This window comes from Pangasianodon hypophthalmus, chromosome 11 (genome assembly GCF_027358585.1).
Source record: "Pangasianodon hypophthalmus isolate fPanHyp1 chromosome 11, fPanHyp1.pri, whole genome shotgun sequence".
NCBI lineage: Eukaryota > Metazoa > Chordata > Actinopteri > Siluriformes > Pangasiidae > Pangasianodon > Pangasianodon hypophthalmus.
Genome location: NC_069720.1, coordinates 12,396,339 through 12,414,028, shown reverse-complemented (window position 1 = coordinate 12,414,028; position 17,690 = coordinate 12,396,339). Strand labels below are relative to the sequence as shown.

At 38.8% G+C, this 17,690-nt stretch overlaps 1 protein-coding gene across 1 annotated transcript; it reads left to right on the top strand.

Annotated features, from left to right (window-relative positions):
- The first annotated feature begins 145 nt into the window (after positions 1 to 145).
- Positions 146 to 16,520, top strand: mfsd14a1 (major facilitator superfamily domain containing 14A 1). Its single transcript, XM_034308852.2, has 12 exons — positions 146 to 395; positions 6,163 to 6,258; positions 6,965 to 7,027; positions 7,131 to 7,258; positions 9,112 to 9,226; positions 9,601 to 9,819; positions 12,006 to 12,119; positions 13,157 to 13,228; positions 13,327 to 13,439; positions 13,521 to 13,618; positions 14,003 to 14,157; positions 14,426 to 16,520. Exons 1-12 carry the CDS (start codon positions 315 to 317, stop codon positions 14,627 to 14,629), a joined length of 1,458 nt encoding a protein of 485 aa, XP_034164743.2. The 5' UTR covers positions 146 to 314; the 3' UTR covers positions 14,630 to 16,520.
- The last annotated feature ends 1,170 nt before the right edge of the window (positions 16,521 to 17,690 follow it).

Below are 17,690 nucleotides of genomic sequence, written 5' to 3'. Positions count from 1 at the left end.
TTTACCACAGTTAAACCTTCGCCCAAAAACGTAACGAATTCGGACGCACCCCTCTAAATCGAATGATGTCCACGTCATCACGTACACCCAACCCGAATCGTGTGATTGGGCGTCATGACGTCATGGCGTACCGCTCGTGTGTTTGAGGTTTTTTTTTTTTTGGCAAGATGGCGACGGCGTGTATAACTGAATGGGCGACGCGGAGTGGAAAACTGTAAAAAAATGTTCCCCGTACTTTTACAGGATCCTCCTTTTTAATGTATTCCCCGTCGAGACTCGCTAAAAAAACTGAAATCAACTAGGATGGTTATATCATGACACAGAGCAAAAAGAAGAAACGGGTGAATCGCAGTCTTCTGCTGGCCAAGAAAATCATCATCAAGGATGGCGGAACGGTGAGTTCACTAAATAACAAAAAATAAACTCAGAATAATCTCTCACAACACAGGGGCTCGTCTGCTACTTAGACGTATTTATTTCATTGTTAAAAGATAAATATCAGTCGCACTCTGAATGGTAGGAGCTTGAGAAGTTAGTAATGGCAACTTCCTCTGTTTTGGCAAAGCAGCATCTTTCACCTGTGCTGTTAATTCATAACGATATTATATAAAACTGTGAATTATTATTGTACACATTGTAATTACTGGCATCATATTACTGTCCATAGACATTAAATTAGTGTTTCAGGCACTGGATAACAGAAGCAATATTGCATGCATCAGTATTATCACACACAGTGATAAACATAAATGTATTAGTAATATAACAGGCTGTAGTCATACCTGAAGTCATTTTCACCATGCACAATATGTATCTACATATTACATAGTACATATAACTTGACTTTAGTAAGAATTCCAGGAGATCAGTAGTTTCTGAAATCCTCAAACCAGCCTGTCTGGTTTCTAATGATTGATGGGAACATTACCTGCAGCTCTTCACCTGTATCTGCATGATTTATGCACTGTGCTGCTGCCACATGATTGGCTGATTGGATAACTGTATTAATGAGCAGGTGTAAAGGTGTTCTTATTAAAGTGGCCAGTGAGTGTATATACAGCTAACAAAGCAAACCAGAAATGCCTTCTAAAAAAAAAAAAAAAATCAATATCAGGTTTATTGACAAAAAAAAAAGAGATAAAAAATGCAATACTCTCAAAACATCATACTGTGATATAATTTATCCTGATATCATTATTGTATAGTCATAATGCCATTTTTACAAGCACAAATAAATATATTAGTAATGTTTGTTACACTGCTAAACCTATAAATGACATTGGTGATTATTGTGATATTAAACGGCATCTGTTTAAAGCTGCAGTACGGAACATTTGCCTCACTATCGCCATCTCTGTTCGAGTTAGCGAGGTTATTTTTTTACGTGGGCTGTGCTTCAGGACTGTTCCTCTGCGTGGAGGAATCTGATGGTTTGAGGTATACGTATGGGTTTTCTGTGATCACCACATCAGAGCGGAACAGTCACTGAACATCGACATGACGGTAAGAAGTATGTCCTACAAGGCATATATCTGAAAAAATGTCATCTGAAAAAGTACGTAACGTACCTGCCGCTTTTGTTCTGAGTAAATGAAAATGTAAATGTTTTAAAATAAATCGCGTTACTCACGTTTAACGATTGCTCAGTCAGGTCAGATCAAGTCACACCTTGCAAATTATTATTATTCATCATACACATGGTGTGTTTTTCATAATGCAACACTCACACACACATCTTACATGTTTTGTAATTTCTATACGTGGAGTAGACAGTGGGAAAGCAAAGAAAGTGGCAGGAATAAATGTACTTTACTGATCTGATTCAGCTCCAATACGTGACAACGGAGCTGGCGGTGGATACGGTTTTCTTGGAGTAGACGTGAATTGCTCTCTCTCATAGCTAGCAGAAAATAAGTGCAATTTACCACACTGACCAAAGCAAATCTAACCATAGCGAAGCTGAATCACGCGAACAAGTGCGCTAATGTTAGCTAGCTACCTACTGAGCCACTGAAATGTCTTACCTGTTCAACAGAAAAAAGCCATCTCTGCGTCAGTCTTTAATCCCTTCAGATCTCAGAGTTGTCACCACCTCTCAAAAGCCATGCTGATATTTATTCTCGTTTTAGCACGGCCTCTGTCACTTTCCCTTTTGGGCTGCAGGCTTTCCGCAGTTCGAGGTTTCTTGGTTTTGACAACAGGTGATTCCCCACATGTCAACGATGATTGCCGTTTAGAACGATCCCAATTAAAGCAGCCATCTAGATGACACGTTTAAATTCTAAACAACTGTTGTAAGTGCAAGCTACAAACACTCCACCATCCTCAGCACCCACACACGTGATATAGTAGCCGGGTCTTCATCTTTCTGTTTTGTGACGTAACCACGCAAAGACAAATGGCGTCAAACTGACATTTCCCGTGAAATCCGACCCAACAGCTCAAATTATAAATCATTATTATAAGCTTACCGTTGCGAATCGGGGTAAGGTAAGGAGACAGTTTTGAACACTGATTTTTTTTTATGTACTTGCTCAATAATTGATTTTTGTTCATTTTTAACCAAGAAAAGTTCCGTACTGCAGCTTTAAGTTCCTGCTTTTTGACACTATTGCAATCACTGAAACTCTGCAATATGAACTTGGATGGTAAGAAATATTTTTCACTTGAGTATTGCAGAGGAAGTGAAAGTGATAAAGAAGATGTGTTCATGAAATGAACAATGTGATTGCATACAAGGCTAACTGTCAAAGAAAGCCATAATTTGTATGGTGAAATCATGCAGCAAAAATGCTAAAAACAAGTTCAGTGATGAAGTGGAGTTACTGTTACCACCCTGAAGTTGATTAACTTCCAGTAACTACACATCTTGAAGTGTTTTATTCCCCTTACACCAGGGGTGTCCAGTCTTATCAGGAAAGGGCCCGTGCAGGTGCAGGTTTTAATTCCAGTCAAGCACAAGCCACACCTGAGTCTACTGAAAGTCAAGATCAACTGATTAAACAGGTGGAATCAAGTGTGGCTCCTGCCTGGTTGGAATCAAAACCTGCATTCGCACTGGCCCTTTGTGGGTAAGATTGAACACCCTGTCTCATACCATAGCAAAACTGCCAATGATGACATATTAATTCCTATTAGCACTTACGTTGTAGCAGCTATAAACAGTCATTCCCTCATCAGCCTCTCTCTCTCTCTCTCTCTTTTCAAATGAATAAGACAACAGCAGCTTGTGTTACAGAGAATAATAGTAGGGGATAATGCTGTTGCAATGGGCAACATTTGACTGGTTTGCGAAAGAAATAATAACTTCAGTGTTGCTTAATTGGTTTTATTGGTTTCCAACGGTGGATTTGGAAGCAACAAATAAAAAGATAATGCTTTAATTCAAATATTCATACATGACTGTTTGGGAACTCTCGTAAAAGTGATTCTTAGTGACTGGAACCTTGTTATTCGATCATAAAGACATTTTGCAGATCACCTGAGGGACTTCCTCAGTTACTGAATGGTGGGAAAATAGCCACTGTTTAAACCATGCCGTGTCAGTCTGGTGGTTTCACAATGGCATGTCAGTAGATAGATTGTGTCAGAGATTATTTATTTCAGCATACTTGTTTACATGTTTTACTCTTGTGTAAAATTTAGGTCCCTGATCTTAAAATATATCCATGGATCCATCACTGGCCGTTTTTGGTGGTGTGTTCATCAAGGACTCCAACTGTTAGGTTGTTCACACATTGTTTAATATTACTGAAATGGAAAGACACCCATCCATCTAATGGTCAGTGGTTAAATATTTTGGAATTTATAATCAAGTGCGTTAAATGTTTATACTTTGCAGTTAGAGAATCAGAGAATCTTTGTTTAGGCTTTCACCTAGCATTTATTTACTCTGTCTTTTTTACATCTCTTTTTTGTATTTCAAATATTTCTTGGGAAGACATGATCATGTTTTTTTCCAGTTCCAGCCTTAACTGCTTCTCTTTTAAACCTTTTTTGTCTGCTGTGTGTCCTGACCAGAGGAATTTGACCTCGTGTTCTTAAGAAATGGTTTCGTTTCACATGCGTACATGCCTGTACATTCCTCAGTGTCTACATGATGTAACTCTGACTCTCTTGTTTTGTTGTCTTGTGGATGTACAGGTTTCTGTCTGAGTGTGTTACTAGTACTGAAGTTCCCCCTCAGCTTTTACATTTGATATCCTTCCTTCTTTTTTCAGAACATCAGGAACTTTTTCCACCTTCTGTAATTTATGCAAACACATGAAAGAACTGTAGCTAATGTATGTTTAGTCAGAGGAGGCATAACATTTATAGATTGGGGTTGTCAGCTCGTGGATTGCAAAGTATTTCATCAGAACAAACCAAGTAATTGGCAAAAAAATTGTGTAGAATAGCTGACAAATCTTCAAAAAACTTTTTTTTTTTGCTACTCTTCACTGCTGTAACCAGGATGGGTTGGGTGCTAAAGACTTTATTCACTTTCATAAAAAAGATTTGATTATTAGTGAGGTCACACTTTTCTGAGGTATCTTTTTTGTTATATGTATATGACAGACAGACAGATAGATAACAGATATTTTATTTTTGTAGACATGATATAAATCATCAAAATTCTGGCAGTTTGGACAAATCTATATATCGTTGTACACAGCATGTATCATAGAAATGCCTTTGTAATTGTGAGATATTTTAATTAGTGGTCAGAACTGATGATTAGACGTGTTAGGATTTAGATTTTTTTTTGTGGTATGATGACCTAGTCTAAAAATATCGTGGAATTAATTGATTATTTAATGATTATTAATCGGGAAAAAAAAAAATATATATATATATATATATATATATATATATATATATATATATATATATATATATATATATATATATATATATATATATATATTACACAAGCCAAAAGGAAACAAAGACTAAATCCTGTTCCTTTTAATTTGAAAGATATTTTTGAGAAAGACTTCCATAAAATCTCTTTCACTCTCAGTATATATCATGTTTTTATAAGCTGAAAGAGAGAGAGCGGCTGTGAGATAAGGCAGCACACTGAGCTCCAAAAATTAAAATCTATGTAGTGTGGCAGTGTGCAGAGCTGCTTAGCCAAAACTAGACAGGTGTTTGGTTTAGTTGTGGTCAGTAATGCTGTGTTCTTCTGTGTGTTTGATATCCGTCGTATCAGATAATGTTAGGGACATACTAGGAGTGACAGCAGAGCTAGTAATGTAACATGTTTACAGCAGAAACAGATTAAACACTGCCAAAGTGTTTTTACTGCAGTCTTGGCCCCTGTGCTGAGAAACAGAGTATGGCTGTAGTAAATGCACTTTGCCATTCATTTATGGCTGTAGTAAATGCACAATGCCATTACAGCCATGAGAACATTATTTTACTTCCTGTCAGAAATGAGGTGAGGTCTTTGTAAACACAGCAGACTTGTTGCAAACTGGAGTTTGTTTCAGTTTACATACAGTTGCTGTGGTGATGATCTTCACTTCTGTTAAATCTGTCAGAGATTTTACAATGTGAACAATGCAGCTGTGTTTGATGAAGCTCCGATTTGGTATACACACACACACACACACACATGTATGTTCATAAAACTTCAGAGGTGCTTCAAATGGCATTCACTGGATAATTTTTGACCTTGAAATGTATTGCGTAAATGTTTGTGCACTTTCACAAGCACTTTGTATTATTTTATAGCACAGCAGTGTTGAATTCTCAATTCTGATTGGTCAGAAGGTGTTGATTAATTTTCTATAACAACAGCTCTGACCGTAGTGTCTTCAGGACAGAGGAGTTTATGCTTTGTGTTTTGTGTTATTCACTTCATGACAGAGGAAAAAAAAAAGAGAGGCTGGTGAGGGAACAATAGCTCCTCATAGCTATAATTGAGAACAGGAACTGCCCTGTTTCTTGGAGGATCCACAACATTAACATGTAACTATAAATGGATAAATAGTATTACATCTTGTTCTTTAATGAATAAAAATGTAATCACTGGCAAGTTGTTTTTGTATAAGAGGAGAAAAACACATCAGAACCTTCTGTTATCTGTTGTTGATTATTTTCCTGTAACAGCACACCCCGAAATGTTTTATTTCTTACTACCAGGTATTTAACAGTTGTATATGTGTCTCCTCACAGCCACAGGGTTTTGGGTCCCCCAGTGTTTACCATGCTGTCATCGTCATATTTTTAGAGTTCTTTGCTTGGGGATTGTTGACTGCACCCACACTGGTGGTAAGTCAGAATATGTCTTATGCTTTCTATTGTAGTAACTACAAAATATATCTGAAATTCCATGATCCGTGAAAATAAATATTATGCACAGTAGTCAAACTATTCAAAGCATTTCAGTGGAGTTGGGAGTACAGCTTTATTTAAATAATTTTATGCAATAATCTATTTAGCTTTTAGGGTTTTGTGAAATGTAATTAATTTGTTCTGGAAATGCCTTAATAAAAAAAAAAAAAAAAGAAATTTTAAAAACTGTTTGATTTATATAATTTCTACAAAAATTGAATTACCTTTTATATTAAATCTGTAATATGTGTGTTACAGTTTTAAAGATTAACATCAGCTACATCTGGACAGTGAATATTTAGTTTAAAAAAAGAAAAATGTTGAAAAGATATATTATCTGTCATATCACCCATTTGCTTTGTCATTTCTGAAGTTTGATTCCAGAAACTGAAGGCGATGCCACACGGCAACATTAATTCAATAGAAAATAAAACTAAACCAAATAGCAAACAAATCAAAAGAATCGGTTTCATTCTGATTCAGATTAAGCAAAAGGACTAATAGGTGTCAAAGTGCTCTTGAAATACAAACAGTCCTCGATGCTGAATTTGGTTTTTGTACCCAACTTTATTTTCTTACAAAACCCGATACTGTGTTAAATCATAATCAGTACTGATCCTTATTACTGTTTTCGATTGTCCAGGTTCTTCATGAAACATTTCCGAAGCACACGTTTTTGATGAATGGCCTTATACAGGGAGTTAAGGTATTTAATCGGTATTTAAGCAGTATTTAATCTGTTGTCTGACTGGTACATTCCCAGTAAAACATGGCTGGCATAGTAAATGTTTGGTTCTTGATGGTCACAGGGTTTGCTGTCGTTTCTGAGCGCCCCTCTGATCGGCGCTCTGTCTGATGTCTGGGGCAGGAAGTCATTTCTCCTCCTCACTGTTTTCTTCACGTGTGCTCCCATCCCTCTGATGAAGATTAGCCCATGGTATGTCACCAGCGTTCACTACTGTGTCCACACTTTACATGTTCCAGTACTGTTTCAGTGGACCTTTCTATGTAATTAACATCAGCATAGAATTCAAGAATATTTAGATAAAATTTAGTTGAAAAACTAGGCAACTGAAGCTGTTTATAAGTGCAGACACGTTCAACAAATTACTTAGGCAGTCAGGTAGTATTAGAAGGTTCACATCAAGTCAGAATTACAGTAATTACAAGATGACGACTTGGACATTCACCTCGGTGCTGTTTATGTCTTTGAACTGGGAAATCAGTCATTTCTATGGCAACATTGACGCTTAAGATAACTAGCAGTTAGCTGAACCATATTTTAAGGTCTTTTAGTGGTTCAATCAAGTTAAATCCTGTTATTACACTCCTAACTTACTTTTTTTTTTTAGGAATATTTGTTTACAACATGACATCACACAATATGGGGTTGGAGCTTCCAAAAGATTTCAGCATCTCCAACTGATAATTATGAGTTTAGTTTGTACAAGTTTATAATTATTGTTATTTAGACATGACGTTAGCACATTATTAGTTACCAAGCCAGCTATTTTAAAAATCTACATGACTCTGTACAGAGTGAGTATCATGATCATGCATCAGTCATGTATATTTATACCACCGAGATGTTAAATTCTCAACTCTGATTGGTCAGAAGGTGTTTATTAATTGCACAGATTTATATTCATTAGCTCGGTCTAATATGTAATCGTTTCTATAGTAACAGCTCATTCACAGAGACTTGTACAGAGGAAGGTCCACATAAACCAATTAATGCTGCATTCAACTTATAATTCCCAACCAGGAAAAGCCAAAAAAAAAAAAAAAAAAAAAACACCTCCTCAACTTGAAATTCCTACTTAGGTTAGTCTTTTCAACTGCGAGTTCCCTCCCAGTTTATGGAGTGATGTCAAATCGACATGGCTCCGCACAGCATCAGAAGTAAACAAAGAAGCACTTCTTACCTTTAAATGAGTTGTACTGTATATACAATTATTTGCTTTAGATCACTCAACATACAAACATATTCGCTTGTTAAATCTATAACACTGATTATACAGCTAGCTGTTTTGAGGAGGTAAATACATTATTCATCACAGTCAGCTGGCTAATTCGTTGCTAAGAAAAGACTTGTGAATTATCACTTACGAGGTAAGCCAAATGCAGCACAAAAATTTATGTAATCATTGATATGGCCAGGTTTTCTGTAAGGCGATGTTTATTTGCCATTTAGTGAAGGAGTCTCCAATGTCAGCGGTTTGTAACAGTCAGAGTTAAAGCTGTAACTTCAAGTTTTCTGACATCTTTAGGACAGAGGAGTGTACTCTTTGTGGGGTTTTTTTTTTTTGGTAGCATGATAAGAGGAGCAAAACATTTTGGGACATGCTGTTATAAATAATAATCAACTTCAGAGTGGTAACAGTAACTCCACTTCATCACACCACCTGTCACTGATTAGTTTCCAATAACCGCACAACACGCTACGCTTTGCTAGGTACTCTAATGTGTCTGCATTCTTATCACTGTAACTGATGAGACGTTAAAATCTTTTTTGTACCAGTTGTTTAATTTCCCCCTTTTTCTTCAGTGGGCATGTTGAATAAAAAAAAAAATCAGTGTTTCTACGTTGTCATACTGTATTCTTTATTATAAATATGATTTTAAGTAGTGCAACATTGGCACACTTGTGTGATGTTGAGAACCATGCATTGAGAACAGTACTGGAACAAATTTCTTTGCGAATGAGTGATTTATTTTGAAGATTGGCTTTAATTAGACATGGATGAATGTTTGGCTGTATTGTAATTCTGACCTCTGCTTCTGTTTAAGGTGGTATTTTGCTGTTATTTCTGTGTCGGGAGTGTTTGCTGTGACATTCTCAGTGGTTTTTGCATATGTGGCCGACATCACGCAGGAGCATGAACGCAGTATGGCATACGGCCTGGTGTGTACCGTTATTACAAATATTCATGTTATGTATATACAATGGTTCTATAATATGTCATTATATTGTTTGTTATGCCAGACTGCATTTATTGATACCATTTTCATTTTTACAGAAATCTGTTTTTCTTTTACGCTAGTATTTAGTTAGTATTCCAGCTCCAGTGTATGCTACATTAAGTATATATAAGAGATGTATCTGCCTATTAAGTTATCCCCCCAGGTCTTTTTAATATATTTCCATTTATTTTATAAATTTATTAGTTTTTTCCTCAAGTAATTAAACATACTGCTCAGTTTCTTTGTGTTCTAATGTTATCGTACCTATTTTTATGTTGTATTTTCACCTGTTGCTCTTCCAATGGTACCCGTTAGGTTTCAGCCACGTTTGCGGCAAGCCTGGTGACCAGCCCAGCCATTGGTGCCTACCTCAGCCGAGCGTACGGAGACAGTCTGGTAGTGGTTTTAGCATCAGCAATCGCCATGCTGGATATCTGCTTCATCCTGGTGGCTGTTCCTGAATCGCTGCCAGAGAAAATGAGACCGGCGTCGTGGGGAGCGCCGATCTCCTGGGAACAGGCTGACCCTTTTGCTGTGAGTGTGCTTTACTGTGTTGTTATTTAAGTCATTTGTGGTGCTTTAAGGATTTTGGGAATTTTGAGGATTTTGCAGCAGTGTAGACTGGACATTTTGTTGGTATAGTTGACTTGGTGTGGTCATAGCAAAATCTGAAATTGCTTGGAAGAAGAACAAGTGTGCGCAGAGCAGCATGACACAGTTCTGCATGAATGGATGGATGATTGGAAGGACTGATGAATAGATGGTTGAGCGGGCAGATAAATGGTTGGTTGGACAGATGGATGGATGAATGGTTAGATGGATGACAGATAAATGGAGAATGAATGGACAAATGAATGGATAGTTAGACAGACAGATGAATGGATGGTTGGATGGACTGACAGATAAATGAATATTTGAATGGACTGATGCATGGATGGTTGGACTAACAGGTGGATAATTGGATGGTTGAGTGGATGGTTGGATATTTGGAAGGATGGGTGATTGGATGGATGGATGGATGGATGGATAAATGCATGGGTAAATAAATGGTTGATGGAAGGATGAATGATTGGATGAACAGATGGATGAGTGGATGTTTGGATGAAAGGAAGGACGGATGAAAGGAAGGATGGATGGTTGAATGCACAGATGGAAGAATGGATGGTTGAACAGACAGCTGAGTGGGTGGTTGGACAAACGAATCTATGGATTAATGGCTGGTTGGATGGACAGATGGATAAACGGATGGTTGGACGACTTGACTGATGCATGGATAGTTGGATGGACAGACAGACAGATATGAGGCTGGTTTGATGGTTGGATGAATTGATCACTGAACAGACAGATGAATGAATAGTTGGATGAATGGGTGGTTGGACAAATGGATGGATGAATGGGTGGCTGGACAGACTGATGGATAAATGGATGGTAGTAGGGATGGACAGATGGAGGAATAGATGGTTTGACTGACAGATGGAAACATGGTTGAATGGACAAATGCATGATTGGATTAATGGATGGATGGATAGGAAGAATACATAATTAAATTGCTGATTATGAGGGCTGGATTCATGGAGGACTTGGTAGATTGACAGATGGTCAGATGGTGAGATAAAAGGTTGGCTGGGTGGATGTTTGATAGAAGGATGGATAGATTGATGATGGAGAGAACCTAGGTTGAATAGGCAGATGTGAGAATGACATTACAATATATAGCTAGATAGAAATTTGTATAGACTGTAGATGGTTGTTTAGACAGACAGATGGGTGGATGTATAGACATATAGACAGATGGGTGGATGAATCCTTGTGCATGATGAAGTACAGATACAAAAGGAGTAAAATGGATGATAAATACAGTCTGAGAAGATGTGATAAATTGAGTCTCTAGAGTTGTCCAGCAGTGTTGTACTACACACATTTTAAAATAGCTCTAATGCTGGATAATGGGAACAGTGAAGTACTCAGTATTGAATATCCTGAAATATCACACGCACTGAACATCCATCTGTTCTCCTTGAGTCACAATCAGCAGGTTTCAGCTCTCTGTGAGAGCAGAGCATGTTCAGCACAGTGGCTGTGTTACAGTGTTATTGTTCGCTGTATGACGAGAGATCAGCACAGAACGTAGTGTGAACAGGGGCTGGTACAAGACTCGACTCTCTAAAGCTGTCACTTCTGTGTGGACAGACTTGAGAAGCTATAAATCTTATAGAAGAAATGAGATGTAATATGTAAGAAATGAAACACTCATTTCGTGCTGTATAGTGATATGATGAAGTGGAGTAACTTTTACCACCCCCAAAGTTATCGTTACTATAGAAACGATAACGTATTACGAGTGCATTAATATGTAAACCTGTGATCTGCAGCAGCACTGCTGTCAGAGCTGCTGGTATAGAAAATTAATCAACACCTTCTGTCTTCTGCATTATATTCTCAAAAACGTTTTTCCTGTCTTTGAGCCAACATAGTTTGCGAAGTAGTTCAGTAAGGTGTAGTGAAAGCAGTGTAGAGCGATTATTTGGGATTGGGAATGCTGTTCTGATGGCTCATAGGCAAGAGGTACTGCACAATGGTCTGTCTTTTGTGTTTAGTGCAAAAGAAAACTCCAGGTACCAGAATGTCGAGTACATACTTGTTGTCCTCTCTCTCTCTCTCTCTCTCTCCCTCTCTCTCTCTCTCTCCCTCTCTCCCTCTCTCTCTCTCTCTCTCTCTAGTCCCTGAAGAAGGTGGGTCAGGACTCGACGGTGCTCCTCATCTGTATTACAGTATTCCTGTCGTACCTCCCTGAGGCTGGCCAGTACTCCAGCTTCTTTCTCTACCTGCGACAGGTCTGATTATCACAGCGTTACTGCTGTATTCATGTCATTATAAGTAAGGAATAAAACACTCCATGCCCTGCTGTTACAGGAAAATAATTAATGACAGTACTGTTAACACCCCGAAGTTTTTAATTCTTTTATACTACACCAATTACCCAATGATTATAATTTTTTATTTATTAAATAATGACATACTTTTTATCCATGTATAATTACATTTATTATAGTAGTTGCTGCCAAAATACAGCCAGGAAAACTTTGATAAATAAAAAAAAAAAAGCTAAATTGCTGTCTGTGATTTAACACATTTGTTTAAAGGGTTAAATGTAGGACCTCAATGATTAATCAGCATTGTGTCAGTGATGAAAAATGAAGAGTGGATTTTTATAGTCGATGTGTCATTTACTTAACAATAGTGATTTTTATTTAATTTGAAACTTTTCATTTATTTATTATGGTTCATTCTGGACAGAAACAATATTTTAATGTTCCTGCTCCAGCATTCCTTGCTCCTACTTTAGTTGGAAATCAGTTTGACTGAAATAAAAGAATGGTTAATAACGTTATTTGTATACTCTGTTCTACTTTGCTTATGGGAAACATTGTGTTTAACGAGAAACATTTAATTTTTAACATTTTCTAAAAATCATCCTACTTTGTGATGTGTTTTTTTTTTTTTCACACAATAATTATTACTGCCTTTCTCATCTGTACACCAAATTCAAGATGATTAATCGATTGATTGTTAATTAATTTATATGAACAATTGACTATTATATAAATATTTTTTGTAGCTCTCCTTAAATATAGTTTTTATTGCAATTAAAATTTAAATTAAAAATTAAATGCATTTTTTTCTGAGGTTTACTGTTGGGAAATGATTAATAAATAGTTTCATTTTTAAGAGTTATAAAGGCTAAATGGCAGTGCTATCATGTAGTCACACTAATGCTGTTTAATTTTAATTATTCTAGCATATTCTCTTCTAAACATTAGTGTTTGAATAAAGAATTAATTGTTTTTTTTTTTTTTTTTTTTTTATGCAGATAATGGGCTTTTCATCAGAAAGTGTTGCTGCTTTCATAGCTGTACTAGGATTACTTTCAATTGTTGCACAGGTTTGTGTTGTAATTATTCCAGTTTTATACTCGATATACTTTTTGAAGATTCCTATTTATTAAAGCTCTGGGTGTGTTTTGTGTTTTCTCCTCTTCAGACTGTAGTGTTAAGTTTACTAATGCGTTCTATTGGGAACAAGAATACAATCCTGCTGGGTTTGGGCTTCCAGATCCTCCAACTGGCGTGGTACGGGTTCGGTTCAGAGCCGTGGTGAGTGTGAGGGCGGGGGCTTATGGTCATGTGACTTTACAGAAGTGAGCCGTGTGATGATGTTCTTCTTTGTCTTGTCAGGATGATGTGGGCTGCGGGTGCCGTAGCGGCCATGTCCAGCATCACCTTCCCCGCTGTTAGTGCACTAGTGTCCCGCACTGCAGACCCAGACCAGCAAGGTGAGACTCTTGCTCCTAGATTTATTAGTATGGAGAAAAAAAATTTACACAATTTACAAAGTGAAAACTCCTGTCTTGAAGATGTCGGAAAACTTAAAGTTACAACTTTATGAACAATTCATATCACATCAATGATTACAAATGATTTTTAATCGGTTTATATGGAGTGTCTGCCATACAAGTCCCTCTGAATGCACTGTTACTATAGAAACAATAGCATATTAGAATGAGCACATTAATATAAACCTGTGATTTGCAGCTTCACTATTGTCATAGCTGCTGTTATAGAAAATTAATCAATAGCTTTTGCTGTGATACGGGTATTGTTTGGAGGTTTAATGCGCGTGTGTGTGTGTGTGTGTGTGTGTGTGTACGTACGTACAGGTGTAGGTCAGGGAATGATAACGGGGATTCGTGGTCTGTGTAACGGACTCGGCCCGGCTCTCTATGGCTTCATCTTCTACATCTTTCACGTGGAGCTGGATGAGGTTCCTGATGGAGGTGAAGATATTGAGCATCACACTGAGCTCCATCAGCAGGTCAGCCACTTCACACACTTCACACACTTTACACACTCCCTCACATCTAAAACTGATCTCTGTTTAGTTCTGTCTGGGTTAAAGCCAAGAAATAAGCAAATAAACTAATGAGCAATTACATCAATTACATAATATAACATGAAGCACATTTTTATTGATTATACAGTTGTATGAATATTCCATGTCTGGAACACTTTTAAACCTATACCTTCATTCAGGTTTGTTTTTTTTTCCAGTATGCTGAATTTCTCACTCTGTCTCTTTCCAGAGTGCTATAATCCCTGGTCCTCCATTTCTTTTCGGAGCATGCTCAGTGCTGCTGGCGCTCCTCGTGGCTTTGTTCATCCCTGAACACACACAGCTGGGTAGCAGAGCGGGCAGCTGGAAGAAACACGCCTCGCCTCACGGGCACCAGCACAGCGCTCAGCCTCCAGAGGCCAAGGAGCCACTGCTGCAGGACACCAACGTGTGAAAGAAAACCCTGAACCAGAGACGTGACAAATGCCAATCTATATCAAACCCAGAGCTTTTTAAAAAAAAAAAACAAACAAACAAAAAAAAACAAAAACAAAACGTGTATATAGAGGAACATATATTTAATGACGGTTCTGTCCAGTGGCACCGTTGCAGTGGCTTGTATTTATTCATTTTATAGTTCTTTATCTTTTGCTGATCTTTCTTTCTTTTTTTTTTTTTTGTCTTTTTTTCTTCTTAAAGTTGCATTCCCATTTTGGACAGGGCTCACTCAGGGACACGAAGCTCGGTCAGGAGCGTTTCTGAACGCAGCATGCTAACCCATACTCACCTCACATTAATGGAATAGTTCAGTGAAAAAAGTCACATGTACCCAGTGTTTCTCTCTGTTTATTGAGTTGGAATCAGGGTATAATTGATTCTTTTGGTTCATTTGCTATTTGGTTTGGTTTGCACATAATTAAAAGAACCAAACAGCAAAAACAAAATGCTGTCTGAAATGTAAGTAGGATTGAAAACGTCCTCATAAAACTCTTTCACTCGTTGTTCAGAAAATACTGTTAGGGGAAAATTAAACCTTTATTAAATCCGTGTGGAAATCACAAAAATCGCCTGAGCATGGAGAACACAGCCAATCCTAAATAAATTATTTGATAATTATACAGTATAAATAACCAATTTAATATATTTCTCTTTTTGTTTTGTCAATCTTACAGCTCTGTCCTTTGGCTCAGTTTAGCAGCTGACATCTATTAAAAAAAAAAAAAAAAAAAAAAAAGCTTCAACCCAAAAACGTCATGTTTGATTCAGAATCGAATTGCTTTCTCACCAGAGTTCAGTTGGAAGCGGGCTGAGAACACCCTGCTCTGACTGTGTGATCGCTGTGATCGCTTGACCAAGATGGCCGCCCCAGAGAGAGCAGGGTTCAGCTACACAGAAGTTTGGTTAAGCTTATAAGTTTTACTGTTTAAATTATATATAAAGTGCTAGATTTGATGCTTAGTCCAATTTAATCTGGATGTAATTTGAGGCGAATATTTACACAAGAGGTTTTGGGTGACGTTGTATTATATTAAATGATGGCTACATTATCCTTTTAAACTCAAGCAGCAAACACGTCTTATCTGATCGACTACATTAGGTGTAAGAGAGACATTGTGTGCATTAGATTTTTTTGCCAAAAATTTTTTCTTTCCTTTAATGTCAGGTGTAAACAGATCAGCTGTTTTGACGTCTATAAAATTCCTTACACAACTTTTCCAGCTCAACTTCAGTGTGAAAGAGAAGCTTCCACATCTTCAGTTTCATTTTACAGCTGATTTATCCACACAGCTGCATGTGTGTTATTCATACCACTTCAGAGTTATTGGTGCCTTCGCTCACTTTTATTTATTTTTTTTCTCAGTCCCACACACTGCACGTTTTGTGTTTCTCCTCCTGTAATACACTTGGTTGAACTCACTTGATGATGATGATGAGAAGAGTTCAGCATATCAGAGCAGGAAGCACTAACATGCAGAGCTTTAGGAATGTTGTGGACGGGACTGGAGTCTGTATGTATGAAGTGTTCACATTTAGGAGGTGCAGGAGCTCAGTGAGCAGAGGAATTTCAGTGGCCTTGTATACTTTTCAGGTTTTTTTTTTTTAAGACAAAAACATTTTGACCAAATAAAGTACAAGTTTTTATTGAAATGATGAATGATGGCAGGTGGGAATTAGCCGTGTTCTGGTTATTTATGATTTCCGCATGCTTTTCTATGTTCTCGCGTCATGTTTTGCTGCCTTTTATTATTAATTTTAACATACAGTAAAACTGTAATCAGCTAAGTGTGTAAATATGACATGACGTATACTAAAACATTTCAATAAAAGTATTTTTGACATTCAAAGCTGGATTTGCTAATGTTTTCTCTATCCCTGTTTGTTTTTGCCTCTCACTCCTAATGAAGGAGACATGGCCTCTGTCCCAGTGAAGGAGGTGTGGCCTGTGCGTGTGCCCCAGTGAAGGAGGTGTGGCCTGTGTGTCTGCCCCAGTGTAGGAGGTGTGGCCTGTGTGTGTGCCCCAGTGAAGGAGGTGTGGCCTGTGTGTCTGCCCCAGTGAAGGAGGTGTGGCCTGTACGTCTGCCCCAGTGAAGGAGGTGTGGCCTGTGTGTGCCCCAGTGTAGGAGGTGTGGCCTGTGCGTCTGCCCCAGTGAAGGAGCTGTGGCCTGTGCGTGTGCCCCAGTGTAGGAGGTGTGGCCTGTGCGTGTGCCCCAGTGTAGGAGGTGTGGCCTGTGCGTGTGCCCCAGTGTAGGAGGTGTGGCCTGTGCGTGTGCCCCAGTGTAGGAGGTGTGGCCTGTGCGTGTGCCCCAGTGTAGGAGGTGTGGCCTGTGCGTGTGCCCCAGTGTAGGAGCTGTGGCCTGTGCGTGTGCCCCAGTGTAGGAGGTGTGGCCTGTGCGTGTGCCCCAGTGTAGGAGCTGTGGCCTGTGCGTGTGCCCCAGTGTAGGAGCTGTGGCCTGTGCGTGCGCCCCAGTGAAGGAGGTGTGGCCTGTGCGTGCGCCCCAGTGAAGGAGGTGTGGCCTGTGCGTGCGCCCCAGTGAAGGAGGTGTGGCCTGTGTGTGCCCCAGTGAAGGAGGTGTGGCCTGTGCGTGTGCCCCAGTGAAGGAGGTGTGGCCTGTGCGTGCCCCAGTGAAGGAGGTGTGGCCTGTGTGTCTGTCCCAGTGAAGGAGGTGTGGCCTGTGTGTGCCCCAGTGAAGGAGGTGTGGCCTGTGTGTGTCTGTCCCAGTGAAGTAGGTGTGGCCTGTGTGTGTGCCCCAGTGAAGGAGGTGTGGCCTGTGTGTCTGTCCCAGTGAAGTAGGTGTGGCCTGTGTGCCCCCCCAGTGAAGGAGGTGTGGCCTGTGTGTCTGTCCCAGTGAAGGAGGTGTGGCCTGTGTGTCTGTCTGTCCCAGTGAAAGAGGCTTAGCATCTGGGTGAGACTCCTGATGAAGGACGCCTGTGTGTCTGTCACAGTGAAGGATGCATGTGTGGCTTCTGGCCAACACTGCAGTTGAAGGAGGAGTGGCCTCTGTACACTGATTTAA